General features: G+C 40.7%; 1 protein-coding gene across 1 annotated transcript; it reads left to right on the plus strand.

Moving 5' to 3' along the window:
- The first annotated feature begins 7,400 nt into the window (after positions 1-7,400).
- SPRY3 (sprouty RTK signaling antagonist 3) lies at positions 7,401-8,464 on the plus strand. The gene has a single exon (XM_063804705.1). The coding sequence runs from the start codon at positions 7,501-7,503 to the stop codon at positions 8,365-8,367; it is 867 nt and encodes a 288-aa protein (XP_063660775.1). The 5' UTR covers positions 7,401-7,500; the 3' UTR covers positions 8,368-8,464.
- The last annotated feature ends 6,520 nt before the right edge of the window (positions 8,465-14,984 follow it).

Below are 14,984 nucleotides of genomic sequence, written 5' to 3' on the forward strand. Positions count from 1 at the left end.
ATGACAGAGTGTCAGAGGTAGAAAGGACGTTAGCAATTACCTAATCAGATCCCCTCATGTTAATGTAAAAATTGACACTCTAGAGGGGAAGAAAATTGCTAAGGTCACACAAGGAGTCAGAATAAGATTAAGAATCTCAGTTTCCTGACTCACACTTTGTTTTACTCTGAACTGTCACCATTTACCATCTCAATTTTATAGATGAGGTAACCAAAGCATCCTAAGAATGCTGATGGCCAAGCTCCTGCCACTTGTCCATTGAAATAGGACTTGAAATCAGATCTCCTTTATTTTAAATATAAAGCTTGCTGTCATCCAAGTTCTTCTGTCTGGATGCCCAGAAGAAAGATCCTTTCCTATTGAATTAAATAGTGGACTGAGGGTAATTTACAGAAAGCTTTGTCCTTGGCTTTAAGAGAAAATGTCCAAGGCTGCTTTATTTTCAGTCCCAGGGAGGCTCCATGAAGGCAGGAATCCACAACACCTAGCACAAAGGAAGGTACTTAATAAATATTTGTTGTTGAATGCATGCCATGCTAAAGGGAAAGTAGGTTGGGTAATGGTTTCCCAGTGGCAATGGATGGACAATCATTAGGGCTGAAAAAGTGGGAACACATGAGGAAGAGGTGGGAGGAACCCTTAAACAAAGGAGAAGCTCTTTCTCTTCATCTTATTGAAGCTGCAATCACTCGGCACAGGCTGAGTAGATTGGTAGAAATGTGATTGGCAAAGATATTTAAATGAGACCTCCTTAAAATTGTTACTCTCCACCCCACCCCCACGTTCCTTTAAATTTTGTTTCAGTCATTACCCAGGGACCGGATACAGAGATTCCTATGGGGAGTTTTAATGGGTCGATTCAATTTCATCTGGATGACGCCACTTAGCCAAGCATTAAGAGCTACAGCTCCGGGAAAGCAAACGACACGCGGGGGGAGGGGGGAGAGAAAGAAATTATAACAAGGAGCAATAAATCCCTTCTTTCCCATCCTCCCCTATAACCCATTCACAAGACCTCCAGAAATCATCTACATTCACAAAACGGCTAAGCTGAACACACTGCCACCTCACTCCCTGCCCCCACTGCAGATTATATACCAACACACCCTGAGCCATATAAATAATCACACACTGGCGGTATCTATTGCTCCGTTGAGATACCCTGTGTCTACAACTGCAGTTTCTGCTGCTTCGGTTCATCTGTCAGATTGGAGGAGAGGGAGACCAAGGTGGAGGCGGAGGCGGAGGCAAAAGAGGAGGGGGAGGAGGTAAAGGAGGAAGAAGGGGAGGAGGGAAAGGGGAGGGCAAGAGGAGGGGAAGGAAAATACTGGAGGAGGAGGGGGAAAAGAAACAGGAGGAGGAGGAGAAGGGGGAGGAGAAAGAGGCGGAGGAGGAGGAGAAAGAAGAGGAGGAGGAGAAAGAGGAGGAGGTGAACAACTTACCCTGCTGAGCTTTCTTTGGGAAATACGTCCATCAAGATTTAGATCTGCCTGTAAAATCTATACAAAGTATATGCCACTACAGGTTTGACTCGCCCCCTCCCCCGTTTTTTTGTTTTGTTTTGTTTTGTTTTGTTTTGTTTTGTGTTTTCTCTGCTGTGTCAAAGAACAAGACAGAACTATCTCTGTTTCTGGCTCCACTGCGTGCCACTGAAGGAGTTTTCATTCAGACTTTCCGAAGAGAGGTGGAGAAACCTAAAGACTGAGGAGAAGAGATCCTTTGAGCCAGATGGGGCATTAGTTCTTCTGCTTTTCTCAGCATGGATAAACCCTTTCCTCAAGGTAAGCCATAGAAATTAGCTCTTTAAAAACCCAGAATTCTTTCTATGCAATGCACAGATTGCCATTCATTCCAGCCATCCTGTGCTGTCTCTGTGTGCGTGTGTGTGCGCGCGCGCTTGGGCGCGCGCGCGCAAGCGCATGGATAAAATAAAATGAAAACCCTTTAAATTATATTTAAATAAATCGGCTCTCGCAGAAAACTATCCACATTGGAAATGTGTAAATCCAAATAGAACTTCAAAATAATATTTTTCTAGGCGAATGTCAATTTAATTTCTAGCCTGTTAACCTTTAAATGCATTTTGGTACTTGCCTAAACCCCTCAAAACGCAGCCTAACCACCCAAGCTGAGGACAGAGAGAGAGCCCGTGCTAAGGCCAGTCTGGCTGCCCAGCGGGCATCCTGTCAGCATGGGGCTAGCCTGCTATTGGCTCACAAGTCTGGGCTGTGCATCGTTCAGATTTCATCACATCACCTTGCCCTGGGTAGACATGGCGCAAGCTGACACGGCATAACCCCCCACTTACATTGAGTCAGAGCAGTGATTTAGAAATCTCTGGATCCGTGCCTGGGTACGTGTGCACATGTCTCTGTGTGGCATATGGAAATTTTGTCAAAAGTGAGAACCTGTGAGCACGTCTAGTTAGCCAATAGGCATTTGATAGGACCTAGGGCAATGGTTTACTGCACACTCACTTCCATGAAGCTAATTATAATTATCATTCTTCACCTCTGCATGCTGCAAACCAAGTTGGATGAACAGAAAACAGACCTTGAACTCTTAAGCGCAGAAAATCTATTTTGAAATGGAAACTATTGTTGCTTTTCTGGGAATATTAAAACCTCACTGTATCATGATGTGTTATCACATGAATTTGGATATACGAGGTGTTAAATCATGTTCCCAAAAAGTCGGCTGCATTCATAAATGCAAATAAGGCACAGGCTAGCCATTTATCCACAATGAAATATTGGTCTTGCTCTCCTTGCCTCTAAACAAACATATACAAAGACATTACTATAACATTCTATATATTTGTCTCTTTGTGTTCTGTTTTTAGGTCTCTCTAGCTGTGAAACAGTCTAGATAGTGATCTGAGTGACTTAGATTTGAAGATATTTATTAAGAGTTGAGGAGTTGAGTAGTGAGGAAGTAAAGAACCTAAAGGAAAGGAGACTAATTCTTCCTTAAAAACTTTTGAAACAACAAACCCAACATAAAATTTAGAGCATCTGGACAAGAAAGGCCTTTAAAAACCCTCCTTTTATTTTGCAGATGAAGAAACTGAGGACCAGAACGGAGGTCATTTGCCTACAGCCACACAGCAAAGTAGAGCTACCATTAGGACTAGACCTTAAATTTCTTGTGTCATATAAAAGAATTTGAGTTTTTAAAAAGAATTCCTACTTCTTAGATGAACAACCAGCTTCTTCTTACATTTTTCCTCAGGATTAGATGTGAATTCATTTGGTATTACAACTTTTCCCTGTATCATTCATCACTAAAAGACCTATATCTTTTAACATTCAAGGTCTTAAAACTGCAAGACTCCCTGGTTTGAAATAAACTGCTATGAGTCTTAATGAAACCATTAAAGTAATGAATAGGACTAGGGTAGCAAAGTGACAAGTTAAGAGTTAAATGTGGTGAGAACCTGGCAGCTCCAACAAGATGTATGCGGTAGGAGGGAGGCCCAGTCAGTGGCAGAGAGGTTAGTAATGTAAACTATATACAACTTGGTATTTGTAAGGGGGGAGTGCTTTGATAGAGATGCAAATGCTTTTTGCACAGAGAGGGATTTTTAGAGAGCCGACTTTGGAACAGTAGAACTAAGAAAACATATAAAGCCAAAGCAGAAATTCCCCCTATGTTTGCTTTCAGTTATTCTGAGAAGGAGTGTATATAACAGCAGAGCATAGAAAAAAGCAACACACCTAAGAGCCGTTACACAGTAGGGTACAAAACAGCATTGAACCCGTGAGAGTGGGAGAAAACAAGAGCCAGGATCTCCTCTTCCTCACTCCACTCTTCTTTGAAATCAACATTGAGTCATACTGTATCGGAAAGGATTTACCATAGAAATCAGAACTGTCTTGCGGTGTTAGCATAGAAGGGCTTTAGATAGGAAAGTTTTCAACTTTATTCTCAACATGGCAGATTTTAGGTTCCAGGGAGAAAATACATTTTCTTTCATTAACAAACATTAGCATTTCTTGAATGGGCTTAGCTTTCTAGTCCCTAAATTGGCATAAGAAAAGAAATTTTTTTCAGGTTGAACATGGCAAATTCAGGGCTACAGAAAAACTGTTTAGAAAGCTATGAGCACCTGGCCAGAGAGACTGTGATGGGAGTGGGTTTACAATGCATCATTCATTACTGCAGAGGCACTACGTGACAAAAATCACTAGATCCCATCAATGTGCAGCCAAGACCTGTAATCACCTTTGCTCTTATTTAATAATATGTGATGTGTACATTCTCTCTCTCTCTCTCTCTCTCTCATTTGATAGACTATGGAATTGGCCAACTGCACAGTTTCTTAACTGTTGCTGCTCACAATGAATGGCTCTTTAGTGGGTGGATTTCTGAATCATAAACATTCATGTAGTGGTAGTTTTTCATCTAGCCTGTGTGCTACAGCAGTGTCTTGCCTGTTCCTTTCTCAACATATTTTTCCCTCTTACCTTCCTGTACAGTATCTATTTCAGTTCATCCTGTTAGCCAGATCAGATTCAGCATGTCCAGAATGGCAAACAATTTATTGTCATTCAATCCTTAAATCCTACTCAACACTCTGATTTTATTCAGGTCCTACTGTCCACTTACTGCAGGTCTCCCACATTAGATCCCAGAGTCCATTTGAATAAAAGATTCTACAGAGCAGGAAGAAACCTTCTAAGTTCATCCTGTCAGTTCCCTTACTTGTAGGCAAGACAGTGCATCATTATTTCAGACTGAAATAATGCCCACAGCTTCTTTTAATCATCCAACCAAGCATCTCAATTTATCAGTCTTGCAGAAATCTAATCAATATTGAAATACAGCTTTTCAACCTAAACACCATGTACCCTTCTGCTCCCCAGACAGGATCCCCTTTGAACATAATTCTCATTATTGTTTCTGAGTCATTTATATTATGACCTAGATTCCTCCCAGATTAGCTTTCAACCTTCTGGGCATGTCCCTGAGGTACCTAGTGACATCCCTAGAATCCTGTCTTTGGAATCTCACCTGTTTATCTCCTGTAACTTTGAGACCTTGTATAACTTCCTTTAAATTATTGCTTCCTGGAATTTTCAATATGTTTTGAGTCTAGTTTCCTTTGGGAAATCAATTAGTCTAAACCGCATTCAGCATGTATATTATTGTTCTTACAGTACAAAGGACTTGCAGGGCTCTACATATTCTTTAGCTGATCAATGGGACATAAATCTATTTCTCATAAATTTGTCAAAAGACTCCTCCCAGTCCCAAGTTCCTACATCTACATACCCTCCAAGCCAAATGAACAATGTGTCCTTTTTTATTTGGGTGTCTACATGAAAGCTGCCAGTTCCTTTCCAATGCTGAGACTATGAATCTATAAAGATACAGCAAAGGTAGAGGTGGCAGGTTGCATGAGCCTTTGAGTGCAAGTAAATAAAGGAAACATACATTTTGCTTTTGAATGCCCCAATAAATAAGGGCACATTGCCCACCTTACCCTCAAGGACTTGAAGATGTAGAAGATACGGATGAAAAGAAATATTTTATAAAATTGTGTAGTTATAGAAAGAAATACAGACCATAATGGCTCAAGGTCCTTCAAGATCACCTTGTTCACGTCACATATCCTTCAGTTTCACATAGATAGTGAAACTGAGGCCCAAAGAAAGCAAGTGATTTGACAAAAGTGACATAAATATTTGAGTCTGAGAGTTTCCATAATATTTATTTGCATTCTCTTATGCTGCATTTATTTAACACCAAAACAACTAGTTAAAAAGTGAAATTTTTGTCAGACTGGTTCTTTGATGTGATATGCCAAAAAGGTTATTTGTAACCAAATTAAATCTTTTCAAGTAATGAGCAGATGTAAATTCAGCTTATCAGGTTTGCATGAGGATATAGCCTCAAAAGTCAACTGAGTCTGCTCATATTATTAGCCACTGAGTCCTTTATGAACTGCATCCTTGTTTTTCCTGTTATTGAGCTTTGGGCCCATTTCAGTGTCATGTTTGCTTGCTTATGGAAACGTAATCAAGCGCCATCCTCTCTCACTTGTTCATTTCTATTACTCATTCAAGCTATCCATCACATACAGTAGTGTGAGTAATTGATCTATTTTGAGAAGGCCTGAAATCTGATGGATCTCAAATATATACTTTATTCATGCTAGTGTTTTGCTACGTCCTAATGCCTCCAGGATGTTTCCTGGATTTGTGTTTAGGTTTCTTCATGTACACCTTTTTGACTCTTCAGTCTTCTAGGTGGTGCAATACAGCAGTCTGCTATTTGTACAGTATTTTCCCCATGGTCATCATTATCAGTTCTAGGCTTGGTAAAATCCTTCAGGGAATGACCAACCACCTCTTCCTGACTGTAGTACAATGGAAATGCAAGCATATGCTTTCTAGACATTCAACTTAGCTTAAATATGGTATAAGAATATCACTTTCCTTTAAGAAAGTCAGTTTATTGTGTAAGGTAGTGATAGAGAAAAGAAGTCCAAGCAGATTCTGCTTGGTAAGTCTCATCAATATGGAGGTGACTTAGGATAGTAATAGGTATAATTACAGATGATTTTTGAAATAATTCAGGACTTGTCTTCTATAGTTCCTTGATCCCCAGTATTACTCCCACGTGTACAAAAGTTTGATTCTGGAGCCTCCATTCCATTTAAAAAGAATCACTTCCTTAGTAAGTTAAAGCAGCCAGTAAGGTGAAGAGAACTGCAAGATGATTAGTCTTGGTTTCCTTATACTCTTGGGAAGCCTTTTTTTTTCCTACTACACTGCAGACAGCTTAATTCTTACCTTCTGTGTGTTTGCTGTATCTCTGCCTTTATTGCATTCTCCTTGCTTGCCTGTATTCACTGAATCAAGTAATGTCCTTTCTTATCTGTTTATTTCTGCTTATCACAAATTCACACTGAAAAGATAATTTTGATTGGTTTTATATATGTGTGTATATATATATATATATATATGAGCAACTTCTCATGGGAGACTTTTGAGGCTTTCTCTTTTCCTTCAGCATTGCTTCAGAAAATAGCCTTTGCAGTTAATATTAGGTTCCATTTGTATTAGAATTCTGATGCCCAAGGCTTGGATGTCTCTGCTAGCAAATACCTGAATGAGCTAGCTGCTCCTATGAAACTAGGCATTTGATGGAATACAAAAAGAATCAACTATCTGATATTTGTTCCCAAACTTCTTTATAGTCTGGAGGGGATGATGAGATTTGCCTATAAAGAAGTAAGTGAGGTTAATTACAGAATAAAGGTGTAGCATGAAGATTACTGTAAAGTAATTGAAGGTAGTGGTGGTGATAGGGCCTGAGCTTTGTTGGTTTCTTGCAAAGTACTTATGCCTGTGTGTTCTCATTTACTGTTTTTATGCCTTCTCTCCTAGGATTTTCTCATGTGCCCTGAGATTCATGTAACTACAAGGGCTCCTCTTTATCACCATAAGTGCCACCCTGACTTAAAACCACTCAGAGCTAAAAAATCAAGGCAAAATGGATGCTGCGGTGACAGATGATTTTCAACAAATTCTGCCTATTGAACAGCTGCGCTCTACTCATGCTAGCAATGACTACGTGGAACGGCCTCCAGCCCCCTGTAAACAGGCCCTCTCCAGCCCTTCCCTTATTGTGCAAACCCACAAGTCTGATTGGTCTCTGGCTACCATGCCTACTTCTCTCCCCCGCAGTCTCAGCCAGTGCCATCAACTGCAGCCCTTGCCTCAGCATCTGAGCCAATCTAGCATTGCCAGCTCAATGTCCCATAGCACCACTGCCTCTGATCAAAGGCTCTTGGCCAGCATTACACCCTCACCTTCAGGCCAATCCATCATCCGAACCCAACCTGGAGCAGGGGTCCACCCAAAGGCTGATGGTGCTCTGAAGAGAGAAGCTGAGCAATCTGCAGGGCACCCTAGTGAGCACCTCTTCATCTGTGAGGAATGTGGGCGCTGCAAGTGTGTCCCCTGCACAGCAGCTCGCCCTCTCCCCTCCTGCTGGCTGTGCAACCAGCGCTGCCTTTGCTCTGCTGAGAGCCTCCTCGATTATGGCACTTGTCTCTGCTGTGTCAAGGGCCTCTTCTACCACTGCTCCACTGATGATGAAGACAACTGTGCTGATGAGCCCTGCTCTTGTGGGCCTAGTTCTTGCTTTGTCCGCTGGGCAGCCATGAGCCTCATCTCCCTCTTCCTACCCTGCCTGTGCTGCTACCTGCCTACCCGTGGATGCCTCCATCTGTGCCAACAGGGCTATGATAGCCTCCGGCGACCAGGCTGCCGCTGCAAGAGGCACACCAACACTGTGTGCAGAAAGATCTCTTCTGGTAGTGCACCCTTCCCCAAGGCCCAGGAAAAGTCTGTATGACCTTCCAACAAGGTGGATCCAGAGCTTTTCTCCTTCTAGTCCCCAACAGCAAAGCATAGGCCTCATCTTTGGAGAGGGGGAGGAGTGATAAACTAGCCAAAGTTAGGGCCTCTCTTTTGTTCCTGCAGTGTCAGGGGAATGACCAAGTACATCCTGGTGCAGGATGCCTTGTTCTTTCTCACAGTATCTATCCCACTCCTCTTCAGTCTTTACACCCCGCCAGCTCAGCCTTTATGGTTGTCATGGCAAATTCAGGTGATATATGGGTATGAGGTTTGAACACTGAGGACTGACAGGGCCAGCAACGTGGAGGTTTAGGGGCTCCCCAATGTAATACCTCTCGATGCAGGCTCTGATCGTCACTCTGTTTTCTGCTGTGCCTTTGGAAGCTTTCTTCTAAGATGGTTTTCACAGGTACATGTGGAACAGCGTTCAACCTTCCAGGGAATACGACCCCTTCTCCCTGTTACTGCCCTTCTCTTCTTTATTCCTCTCTCCTCTTTCATTATTCTGTTCTGTATTCCTTTCCCCTTCATTCTCACCCTGTCTGCTTTTACTTTTTCTCTTTCTTCCTCCCTTTCTCCTTCTCCCCTCCTTCTTTTTCAGACTGATCCTTTCTCTGCCTGTATTTCTATCTCATTTGATCTATATTTGTCTCTCTCTACCTGTCCCTCTTTCTCTAACATGTCCAAAAGTGCTGTTTTTCCATAGATGTTTCCTTAGACGCCAAACTTTGCTATGCTATACTATTTACTAATTTTTATTAAGGGAAATGGATTACTGTAATGAACTGATCACTAGCAATAGTGTGTATCCCGATGTGTGTGTGTGCTCACAACCACTCTCACCTGTTTGTGAGCGCATGAGGCGAAGTTATCTTATATTTCCAGGTTTAACTAGTTGGATTTTTTCTCCCTTTCTCAATAATCAACTTATAGTGCTGACAGATTCCACTAGCATGCTGAGTAGGATAGTAAATCAGGATGCTCATAACTTTGTATGTCTGACCCAAGTGCCAAAGGCAGACGTGCTTTATAGCTAAATGAACAAAGCGAAGGATACAGAGGTATGTTCTCTCTTAGAAGCTAACTTCCCTGAGACTGCATGGCTCAGGCGTTAATAATGGACATAAAAAGTCATAAAACGTTAGAGCTGGAAGGAATCTTAACTATTAATCTAGTTCAATGCCCTTATTTTACAGATGGGAAAACTGAGGCCTGGAGGTAGGAAGGGACTTGCCCCCAAGGCCGCACACTGAGTTAACAGCAGAATTGAGACTGGAATATAGGCCTTCTGACTCCTAGTTCAGTATTCTTACCCCTGTACCACATTGAGTCATGGGACTTTTTCCTAGGGCTCTATTAACAGTGACAGAAAGCCATTCCCATTCAATTACTTTTCAGGAACCATGCCTAGTTAGTGTGGTGGTCTTTCTGCAGTGCATGGTGGGTAGCTAATTAACTATCAGGTGTTGAGGCTGCCCCCAGTGGACATCACCTTTGGCTCTGTCACCTTGTAGAAGCTCAAGTGTGGAAAAGAAAAGCTTAAAGAAGCCCTAACCAAGCTGTATCTTCGCCATTGCATCTACTCTTTGCTGCACACACTGTGCTTGCTCCTGGCTTTGTCTGCAATGGCAGCTGCCTGAGAACTTAAATTTCAGCAACAGTGAAAAACTGAGATGAAAGATGTATAATTTAGAGAACTGACTTCTCTCTTAAAAAGTACAGAGAGCCTGTGCTGTGAACCCCCTTCAATGGGAAAAAGCTGCAGCGGTGATGGCAGGCTCCTAAAGACTGCTGCTAAAAGACACAAGAATTATACAGTTTCCCTCTATAAGTGAATCCAAAATTCACTGACGAATTCAGAGATTGAGGGCACTTGCTTGAAATCAAGGTGCTCCAACTTAGTTTAAGACCTCCAGACTCTAACTTTATAGATCATCTCTTCTAGAGTGTGCATGGATGTGTGTTGCAGGGTGGAGAAGTGGGGAGAAGTGTATAGTCGTACACGGGGGAAGAGGGGACCTCCATGTCCCTTTGTTGGATACATATTACAGAAATATGTGCCACTCACTTTTTGTTGGTTCTGAATCTTCCTGAAGTGTACTGACATTTGGGCTGCACAGAGCCCCACACCTTCACTTACACCTCCTCTTCTAGAATTGCTTTGCTCTATTTTTGTACATATAAATATGTTATGATGATTATTAATAATGTTAATGATATTGCTGCAAATGGTGCCATATATAAGGTTAGGCTTCTTGGAACATTTATAAACCCAAACCAATACCTGTAACCTCTTATGTTGCTTTCAGATCCTTCAATTTTAAGTAACTTTTTAATCTTACAAGTCTGCTTGATTGTACTTTACACTTATCTACCCTGAAAAGCTCTGCCCAGTTCTCTGGGTCAAGCTGGATGGTGATGAGTAGCAACACACACTTCTCTGCTTCTGCCTGAAATGTGCTTAGAGCTCAGTTATCTAAGGATTCTCTGACACTAGTGCATTGTTCCTGGAGCTAAATTATTCTATGGATGTTTGCTTATTAGTTTCAGGCCCCAAAATAACACGAGCCCCTCCTCCTTGATAGCTCCTTGATATCCCAATCTCGCAGTCCTAACTCAGGCAAATTGTGCACTGCCAGAGGGGCCCTGGGTTCTGCCATATACCCACAGGAGCCTTTCTCAGTGTGTTTCTAAATGGCCTTACACTTGGTAGAAGAAATTGAAGGGTTACTCAAATACAGTTGCAATCTGCAATCTGCTGTTGAGTCAGGGCTTTCACTTGTGTCCAAGTTGGCCTGATATGGACTGCATCTGCTTTACGTATAGATGGGTCCTGTTGGGATATGCGCATGGACGTGTGAGTGAGTGTGCATATGTATCCCTTCTGTGATTATATATATATATATATATATATGTAAATATATATTCACACATCTCTATATATTTTAATGTATTGCACATGTATATTTAAAATATATACGAAAGAACTCTAAATCCTGCAGGGAGGCTCTGTTTTCATTATTTTTCTACTTTGTGTCATGTCCTATATAAACAGGAATATTTAGAGGGTGTTTCCTGCTTAGCATTTTTTTGCAGTTAAATCATCTGTTAGCCCCTAACTCTACTGCCTTCCACATATTGGTTCCTTGATACATTTCATATGACATCAGCCAAGACTTTTCCTGTGGTTCCAGCCCATCTTCCCTAATCACAAAAGCAATAATAAATATAGTGAATACTTACATAGCGCTTACTATATGCTAAGCACTATTTTTAGCATATTATTTATATTAGCTCATTCATTCCTCACAATTCTACAACATAGGTATCATTCCAACCTCTGTTTTACAGATGAGAAAACTGAAGCACAGAGAAGTTAAGTGACTTGCCAAAAGGTAACAATTGTAAACAGTAGAGCTAAGATTTGAACCCAGGGTGTCTGACTCCCAGGTCCATGCTCCAGAGTCAGATATAGAAGGCTGGAGCACAATGTAAACCATTCTGGAGTAACAAGCCTCAAATGGTGAATAATTCTTTCCCTAACTCTGGTCCACCTGCAACCTAGGAGTTAAAATAAGTATCTTGCTATGTTAAGAGTAAAGCAATAGTTACAGGCATCATATATTAGCTGTCTTGCTCCCAAAATGGTGACATTACAAACTTTTCCACTATTCCCTTTGAAAACATGCTTGCAGCCAGTTACCATTTCTTAGCTTATGATGTAGAGCTATTAAGGGAGTATTTTCACTTGTGCCAAAGAGGGTAAGCGTTTATTAGCCTTATCTTTATTGGCCAGGGAAAACTAATTCAATTTTTTTTGAACAAAGTATAACTGAGACTATTTTTGGAGCTTAAGATTTGTTAGAGCTGTTAACATTCAACCTTATTGATTATATTGAGAGCGCTCTTCTGATTCAAATGTAAGCAAACCACTGATGACCACTGGTCCGTATAACACATTTTACCAACAGCTCCTTCACACTGAATCCTTTAACTTGGCCAAAGGACCCTTAAAGAACATCTAGTCCAATGTCAACATTTTATAGCTGGAGAAAGGGATGCACAGAGAGGGAAAATAACCTGTCCAAAGTCACACAGTTCTGAAAATTGAGTGGAATTATGACTTTATACCAGAGTTCCTAATTTCCAGGTATCTTAGCCTCAGTTTCTTAAAAAATAGAGTTTGAAGCAAAAGCTATGTACGATCCAGGGTAGTATGAGTAAGGAAAGGGTTAATGAGGGAGGGAAGAAAGAAGAACAAATAAAAAGCATGTCACTGAGTTGGCCACAGTCTGTTCCTTGGCAAGCTAATTTCGCAATTTTTTGTGACAGACCATATAAAACTACTACATCTCCATACAGCCCACGTGGTGGAGGAAAGGAGGTGAATTCATCTGCTAGCTCTCATCTCATTAGTCAAATTCTTCCCCATGTGATATTAACCCTTCTACATTTTTGGGTAGTGCGTGATGGGCACTTAAATATGTACCTTGGCATTTCATGCTTCAGCAATAATGGGAAGGATTGTGGCCCCACTATAAACAGTAAGGCAAGTATATGAATATAGGGAGATTAAATTTAAAGTGCTACACTAGGGTGGTGCTTTTACCTTATGTCTTTAATCACATTCCTTCGAAGTAAGTTAGAGATAACCTACCACCTTTAAAGTAAATAAAGCTTTATTGTGGCTCTTAGAACTGTACTATATTTGCCTTCCTGAACCTATTTATTCTCTAGCTTGCTTTAAAGGGCTTCTTTTTTATATGGAAATTAATTCCCTGTTCAATTAAAGGAGTAACAAACTCTCAAAATATCTTTCTTCTTAATATAAAAAGGAATTTCATATTATTGAACTCCTCAAAAAGCATGTCTAAGTCAAAATATGTATGTGAAGGCACATATGTTCTTTTAGGTTCCATGAGCATAATAGCAGGAAAACTGGTTAAGTCAATAAATGCTGGGGAAAAAATGGCTAAACAAGGTATTCTGTAACATGAAAATAAAGCAATGAGTTGGTTGGCTGGCTTTTTAAAAAATATTTCAGCCACTAATTATGACACAGACACATTATAAGAATTATGCTACCTTTTATTCACATATACAATAGTTCCCTGTGTCCTATAGATCATTGTCACATAAAGCAAAAGCATTAGTGCCCCCATTTGGACCTTTGGCTGAAGGTTTGATAAGATTTTGTAGGACTGAAATTCTTGGTCCCTTTATCCTAGTTTAGGCCCATATCCTTATTTTCACTCTCAAAGATAAGATCATGACACTACCAGTGTTGCTGCTGTTAAAGGCCAGGATAATAAGGAAAGACATTTTGGGAATGACACTGACTAATGTTAGGAATCTTGCTGTCATTACAATCCAAGTTATATATGTTTGCTCCCATATGTATTTGTTGGCCAATCTCCTGAAAAAGAAGAAGGTAATTCTAACTCACACATTGTCATTCCCAAACTAACCTGGCAATCCTTTTGACCATACCAGGTAATAGTCATCGAGGCTCTGGAAGCTGAACACAGAAGTGGTTCTCTTACTGTAACAAGATGGGGTTGACCATATGTGAACCCTGAAGAGTCATTTTGAACCTATGTCCTAAGGCCTAAAGTACTTTAATCCTCATCTTCAAAGTCTTACCACTCTGATAACAAAAAGAAACACTACAAAGAAACTGCAAGGAAAGGGACACTCATTTTTTTAATATCTACCAATTATTTAGTTATTCATATATGCATTTCTTTATATAGAAAATTATTTATATGAAGTTTCCAAAAGACTCTGATATTCAGCTTTATAGTCTTGGATAGAAAATCATGTGTCCTTGGATGGGGATTCACACACCAAGGCTTAACAGAATTAGTTTGGGGAATACTCATTTTTACTCTAGAGATTAGTTGGCTTAAACAACTTTACTCTGTGAATTTTTTTCTTAATGGTCCCCTTCCAATGGAGGTGAAGACCTCCCAAAGAGGAGAAGGCCCCAGGCCTTTCTTAATATATAAACCATATTGAAAGAAAGAAAGAAAAAAGTAATGGGAGGTAATAGTAAATGTGGATCCAGAAAGAAAAACAAAGGTTAAGAAAATGATGTATGTGAAAGGAAAAAAGCTCTATAATCAGTGTGTTTCTCTCACCTAAAACACCATTTACTAACTACTTGGTTCAGTTGTACCCTTTAACTCTATTTTGTCCTTGACTTATATCAACACTCTTCTTTTCCAAACTCCTATAGCTCTCCATCTGGAATGATTCTGGGTGGGGGGGGGGGAGGAGAAAGGGAGACAGCAGAAGAAAGAAAGAGAGAGAAAGATAGAGAGAGAGAGATGGGTGGAGACTTGGCCTCTCTCCTAGAGGTTCAAAGTTAGAATATGCCACTAACACTATCTGCCTTTCAAACTCCCTTCTAGGACATGCTCCATAGTACTTAGATCTTATATCAAATGACAAGGTGTCTCTCCTTCAGAGAGAAATACCAGACTGGATTTGTGGTTTCCCTGGATTGGTTTTTTCTGAGTCAAAGTGGTGTTGTAGAAATCACAGTACCCTGAGACCAATTAAATCAGAATCTTTGGAGGTGTTGAGGAATGGATTTTTAAAGTTCCCAGA

This window comes from Pan troglodytes, chromosome X (genome assembly GCF_028858775.2).
Source record: "Pan troglodytes isolate AG18354 chromosome X, NHGRI_mPanTro3-v2.0_pri, whole genome shotgun sequence".
NCBI lineage: Eukaryota > Metazoa > Chordata > Mammalia > Primates > Hominidae > Pan > Pan troglodytes.